Raw genomic sequence first — 6,358 nt, 5'->3', positions numbered from 1 at the left:
GGCCTCCAGGCAGGCCAGGGCAGCAGGGCACGGCGGCCGCCCCCTCGGCCAGCACCGGCAGCCTAGCAAACAGCCTTCCTCCCGCGGCCCCGTACGCTGCTCGGACACCAGCCACTTAAGAAGGAAGGAACGCACACGTTTCAAATAACCGCTCGGAAGAGGCCGGCAGGAAAAATCGGAGCTGTTTTTTTATACAAGCCAACCCCACGTCCTCACAGATATTGTAATGTCCTAATATTCCGGAAGGGATTCTTTTCTTTCCCCCCCCCCAAGCCGAGTCACGCGTTTCATCATAGAACATTCCGCTTTAGTAAAAATCAGCTCCCTTGGATGTCATCACTTGTTAAAAAAAGATAAACTTTATTTTTGTAATTTTCAATCACAAAAAAATCTATATTTTTGTCTAAGCGTTTATTTTACTGAATCAAAAAGACATGAAAAAGAAAAATCATGTTTTTACTAACGTATATAAGTGACTCTGTTTTGGACAACATATAATAAATATGATATATCACTTATCACTCAGTCTTTCAAATGTACATTTTTTTTTTCATATTATGGAGCATGCCACTTTTCCGAAAGAAAAAAGGTCATGAGAAATCAGTGCAAAGTTCTCAGTCACCCTCCTCTTTTCTCTGGGGCCGACGGAATGTCCACAGCCAGGGCCTGGCCTCGGCTGGAGGCTGGCTGTCCATCTACAGTTCTCTCTGCCTGTGCGGTTTCCGCCCCGTGCCGTTCTTGCTTCCCTCCCCCCACCCCCCTCCTGCTTGTCCCTAAAGTCATTTGGGGAAAAAAAAAGAAAAAGAAAAAAGAACTTGAGGTTTTGTTTTTGTTGATGTTTTCACTTACTGGTCGCACTTTGTGTGGGGTCAGCGTTTTCGCCAGTCACGCTGCTGTGGGGAGCTTTCCAGCCCTGTGTCTGGGGGGTGGGAGATGGAGGGCAGAGGGTGGCTCCGCTGGGGTCCCCCGCCCCCCCGGGAGCGTCTTCCTCTCTCACTCCTCTGCCTCCCGGGTCGCGCCAGGGAGGCCTGGCGCCCGGAGCGCGGAGAGGAGGGGCGGCCGTCCGTCAGGCAGGGACGGGAGAGGGATTCCCACGCCTGGGCTCCTCCTTCACCGGGGATGCGGGGTGCCCGGGATGGGGTTGGACAGGGGATTGAGGGCCGGCTGTCCCCCGGGCCCCAGGCCGTGGATGAGCACCCGGGGCACCAGGGGCCGCTGCAGCTGGGGATGTGGTGCTGGAGGAGTCCGATACATGCTGCTGTACATGGCAGCGGCAGCCGCCGCCGCCGTGGTACTGTCCATGCTGCCCAGCAGGCTCGGGTGATAGAAATAAGGCGACGGAAACATCCTTTGCAGCGCCGAGTAGTTCCCCGCCTCGGCCAGCAGCTCCAGGCCCACCGCGGTCTGCCGCTTCCACTTGGTCCTGAAAGAAAGCGGGTGTGCAGCACCCAGCAGCTGTGGGCACTGGCCCGGCACTGGCCAGGCCCCGGGAGCCGGCCCCTTTCTCTGCCCTTCTCCCACCTGCCCCGTCTTTCCCCCTTGGGTGGCCGACTGGCAGACCTCTTCCAACTGGGAAAGACCCGCATGTCCTGCCTCAGCATGGCTCACAGAACAGCCCACACCCAAAGTCCATTTTGCAAATTACACCCTCAGCCTCTGAGACACTCGCCAATGAAGTCCTAGGAACTTTGCTGCCTTTTCCTGGCAGTCTGCTTCACCGTGGCCCTCCTGCCTCCCTTTTATAGTTTGGCTACTTCCTGAAACTTTTTCTAGGGACCGAAGGAGACCCCTCTTTCCACAGTCAGTCTTCCTTAATCCTCTTCCCATGCACTTCTCCCCCCACAATCCCAAAGTGTCCCCTTTCAACCCCTGGTCCTTCCCCCCCAGCCTGAGGGAGAGGAAGAAACCATAAACAAAGGGACCAGAGACTCCTAGGCCTTGGACCCCAGCCCCTCTCAGACCCAAGGCCATGGGGGCACGTCTCTCTTCTACAGCCTGACAGGACCTTACGGCGGGCAGGGGAGCTTGAGGGGAGGAGGGCGACAAGGTCTCAAAACGGAATTCTTTGGTGGAAGGGCTCTCCCAAGGGGATAGTACCTCCTGGCCATTCTGGGGGGAGGGAGACGCATTTCCAGACATTTCCTCCTCAGGGAGAAAGTAACAATTAAAACCTGTGATCAGCTTTTCTCGGCCCCCTTCCCTCCCCGCCGCACACCCTGGGAGGGAGAAGGAAAGAGCAGGCGTTTGCTCAAATGCCTCATGAAGGAACGCGGGGCTGGTGGACCATCCGTAACCGGCAGCTCCAGCCAAATTAATAAACATGTCGCCCATTTTAAATTGGCTACAAATGACACTAATGTTTTCCGACAGAATTAGGGTGGCTGAAACCGTATGTAATGAGACAGAAAATTATGGTAAAGATGACAACTGGATGGGCATTTCCAACCGCACTTATGGACGATTAGAACACAAACGAGAGAAAGGGGGGAAAGAAAATTGAGACATGGGAGATGAGCGCCAGGCTTGGAAACAGCATAACCCCTGCCTCTGATTGCCCAGGTTTCCCCCCTGCACATCAAGGCCCTGCGAGCTGCCAGGCACTTTCGCTTTCCTAATTTCCCTTCTAGAGAAACAGCGATGCCAGGCAGGCTCTGCAGCACCCTTTCTCCGTATCGAGAGAGCAGAGCTAGTCAGTACAGGGGACAAGACCCCCTTCCCCATCCCCCTACCCTCAATGGCCGGATGCCTGGCCAGCTGCCCGATTCTCCAGCCTGAGGCTGCCGACCCAACTCTAACCCAGCTACACCGACCAATGCTTGGACTCTGCCTCTCCCAGCCTCCTCTCACAGGCCAGAGCAAGGACACTGAAGCCAAAGGCTGGTGGGACAGCTCTGTGCGGAAGCAATGGCCAGGCCATGTTGCTGGCTACATAATTTGGAACCAGCCTGTGGCGGGCCCAAGGGGTGCACCTTGCAGGCTCTCTGGGCCTGAGTGTCAGCTGCACAGATGTCTCAATTTGAGAAGGTGTGGCTTGATTGATTTGGGGAGGCAGTGGGGGGAATTCCATTGACTCGGGTTTCAGAGGGAAAGCAGCACCTGTTAAGACACTTAAAAGCGCAAAATTGTCCAAATTCCAGCTGTCCTTTCACCCCTCTCACCTTGGGGGTGTGGCTAACCCCTGCCTCAGCCTGAAAGTGCCCAAGCACCCACTCCAGGCTCTCTGACTCCTGAGGTCAGGAGGAAAGAAGGTTGGTGTGATGGTCACACTTAAACAGCCAGATGCCTCTGCTCCATCCCCCCCCAGCCCTCTTACCTGCGGTTCTGGTACCAGGTCTTGACTTGGGTATCAGTGAGGTTGAGCGCAGCAGCCAGGTCCATGCGATCCTGCACGCTCAGGTACTTCTGCCGTTCAAAGCTACGCTCCAACTGATTGAGCTGGTGGTCCGAGAAAGCTGTCCTGGCTTTCCGAGGCTTCTTGGCTCTCACAGGGGGACTCTCTCGGCTACTCGTAATCTCCCGGTCTCCTTCCTCCTTTGTTCCTAGGAGAGAGACCCAGCCACAGACTAAGTTAGCTTGGAATGGGGAAGGATAAAGGGTCCTCCTGGCACACACTTCCGCATTCCCAAGCCAGCCACGGGTCCTGGGGGACTACACTCTGCCACCCCCCTCACACACACACACACACACACACATACTTGGGCCTTAGCCAGTGTGGAGGAAGAGAGCCACTGTTTGACTAGGGAGTGTGGGGCCTTGTTCAGAGGTCCTAAAGGAGTTCTTGAAGGGTTTCTGATCTTCACATGGATGGAAGTTAAAAAGTAAAATATGTATGTCCACTTTTTCAATAAAGGGTTCTTTTGTTATTGTTTCCTTGACTGGGGGGCACTGTCCCTTTTCTTTATTGTTTTCACTATGACTTAGTTTCTCTGATTCGGTACTTTTCGAAAGGTCCTTCTACTCTTTTTCTAAGGAGGGGGCATCTTTTTCAAGTTGCTTTTTTTCTGTTTACTGAAAGTCACAGGCATCTGTTTGTCTTTTTCGGATGTACTTCGGAAATGTTGGAATCAAGCTCTCTGCAACGACCTGCACTGGGTCTTTTAAAGCTTCACAAAGAATATGTCACTCCGACACCAACAACGAGCTGAGCTCAGAATCACTGAGCCCATCCAGGTGACAGCGCAGAGATTTCTGGATTCTATTTGTCAACTTTGGTTTTTTACTGAAATGCTGGGAAATCAATATGTCAATCCCTCTCTGTGTGTCCCCGTTTGTGCAGTGCTGCTTGATCTTCCCTGCAGGAAGAACAATAATCTCTCTAATTGACCCACTGGGGAGGTTGGTGCACAAAAAATCGCCAGACCAGACTGTACATCTGTTTTGGACACTATTATGCTAATACTATAATAGTAAAATGAGGTGCCAATATCCTACCTTCCAGACAGTCGGCACATTTCTATATCAGAGAAACAAGGATGAATAATAAACAGCTTATCAGTAAAGGAAGGGGGGGGGAAAAACCTCTCCTGGTATGTTAAAACTCTTGCCACGCAAAGCTCACAATACTTACTTATGAAATTATCTGAGGAGAAAATGGAAAAGAGGAGTTGAAGGATAATTTCAATTGTCATCTTCTGATTTAACAAAAAATAGGTAAATTCGGTTTCATAAAATGTTATTTTTATAAATACTACAGTCCAATTACTTGTAAAGAGCTAAAAAAAAAAATCTCAGTAAGATACAGATATTCAGTTGGGGCCATGGAATAAGAAGGGCGTTTTTGAAAACTGCTTAAAAATTGTTAACTGGCTTCTCTATATCAGCCATGATCTAATTTTTTTTAAAGTTGCTCTGTTAATCAACTCGAAAATTTTTCTTTCATTAAATCCGATAATTCCTGTGATGGTGTTTAGAAAATAAGGTGGGGAGGTGAATGAAATCATTTGCATTAAAAAATAAACACCAGGTTGCGATCACACCCACGCTAGCTAAGCGGCTTCACTCTCCCACTCTCAAGGTCTCGGCTAGAGAAACCTCAAGTCCGTCCTTTTTACCAACGAAAAGTATTTCCCATCAGATCCCGCCGCCGCCGCCTCCACCCCCAACAAATTAAAATTAAGTAAAACAAAGAAAGGAGCGGGGTGGCGGTGCCGGCCGTGGGGCAGGAATGGAACAATAAACGAACTTGGACCGAGCCCCCGTCCGGCGCCCAGGCCTCCCCTCCGGCTCGCAGGCTGTGGCCGGTCGCCTCGCAAGCTCCGGGGAAGAAACTCCCCACCCGAGGCTCGCTGGAGGCGCCAGGGGAGAAGGCAGCCCGGGAGGCGACGCTGGACGGCGGCCGGGCCGGGGCGGCGCGACTCACCGTGGCATTTGATGTCGCTCTGGGAATCCTCCCGCTTGTCGAGCTTGGTTTTGCCGTCCTCCTGCTCCAGCTTTGGCCTGAAGCTCTCGTGCACCGCGTGGCTCTCCTGCTTCGGGGTGTGCAGGGGAGAGGAGACGCTGGTGCTGTAGGGCGCACACGCCGCCAGAGGTTTGCTGTCGCCCAAGATGTCCTTAATTAAAAAAGAAGAGGTGGAAGTCCTGGGGGCCGAGGCGGCCGAGCCCAGCTGCTGGGCGGGCGGCGGCGGCGGCGGCGGCTGCTGCGGCGGCGGCGGCGGCGGCTGCTGCTGGGGCGAAGGCTGCAAACTTTGCGTCGGGGCCGCGGCGGGCGGCGGCGGCGGGCCGTGGTGGAGGTGGTGGTGGTGCTGAGGCCCGTCTGCCACCAGATGCGGCTCCGGGGGCTCCATGGTGACCGAGATCGGAGAGGAGGGCGCCGTTCCGACGGTATCGATCTCCGAACAGGGGGACGGGGTGGCCTGACTCCTGAAATCCGCGGTCCTGGCCTCACCGAGCGGGCGGAAGTCTCCGTTCATCATGCCGGGGCTGCCCGAACTGGCACTGGACAAAATCGTGTCTATTCCAAAACTCGACCCGCTGGCCCCTTCCATTGTTGTCATTTCTACATGAGGTCCACGCCACTCCGCCGATCAGCAGCCGCCGCGAACAAGCCAAGGACGCTATCGGTCGTAAAACAAAATAAACACTAAACAAGGTTGCCGCCGCTTTAAAAAAAAAAAAAAAAAAAAAAAAAAGTGGGGCGGGGAGGGGAAGGAAGGATAATTGGGACGTGACGATCGGTGGACACTTTCGACACAACTTCCCCCCCCCTTATGCAAAAAGTAGAGGTGGGGGAAAAGAGAGACTCCGGAGGGAAGTTACAAGAATTTCTGCGAAAGCGCGGACCGTGCGCTCCGGGAACGACCGCGCACGTGGTTGCGGCGGTGGCGGCGCAGGGGACCCGGGCGAAGGCGCGGGCGGCGGG

The 6,358-nt window shown here is 53.8% G+C and overlaps 1 protein-coding gene across 1 annotated transcript; it reads right to left on the bottom strand.

The window, feature by feature from the left end:
* Positions 1-836: 836 nt before the first annotated feature.
* On the bottom strand, positions 837-6,035 carry BARHL2 (BarH like homeobox 2). The gene is made up of 3 exons (XM_008058315.1): positions 5,360-6,035; positions 3,314-3,539; positions 837-1,423 (listed from the first exon to the last, which is right to left on the bottom strand). Exons 1-3 carry the CDS (start codon positions 5,991-5,993, stop codon positions 1,111-1,113), a joined length of 1,173 nt encoding a protein of 390 aa, XP_008056506.1. The 5' UTR covers positions 5,994-6,035; the 3' UTR covers positions 837-1,110.
* Positions 6,036-6,358: the final 323 nt, after the last annotated feature.

This window comes from Carlito syrichta, unplaced genomic scaffold (genome assembly GCF_000164805.1).
Source record: "Carlito syrichta isolate Samal-C Ts95f unplaced genomic scaffold, Tarsius_syrichta-2.0.1 Scaffold303292, whole genome shotgun sequence".
Lineage (NCBI taxonomy): Eukaryota > Metazoa > Chordata > Mammalia > Primates > Tarsiidae > Carlito > Carlito syrichta.
This window is presented reverse-complemented; position numbering and strand designations above follow the sequence as displayed.

What these genes read in the sequence shown, in the direction of transcription:
- BARHL2 (XM_008058315.1), bottom strand. Translation starts at nt 5,993, where the DNA reads ATGACAACAATGGAAGGGGCCAGCGGGTCGAGTTTTGGAATAGACACG. An exon ending in GAGCGACATCAAATGCCACG is followed by an intron (nt 3,540 to 5,359) that starts GTGAGTCGCGCC and finishes TCTCTCTCCTAG; the next exon opens with GAACAAAGGAGGAAGGAGAC. An exon ending in ACCTGGTACCAGAACCGCAG is followed by an intron (nt 1,424 to 3,313) that starts GTAAGAGGGCTG and finishes GCTTTCTTTCAG; the next exon opens with GACCAAGTGGAAGCGGCAGA.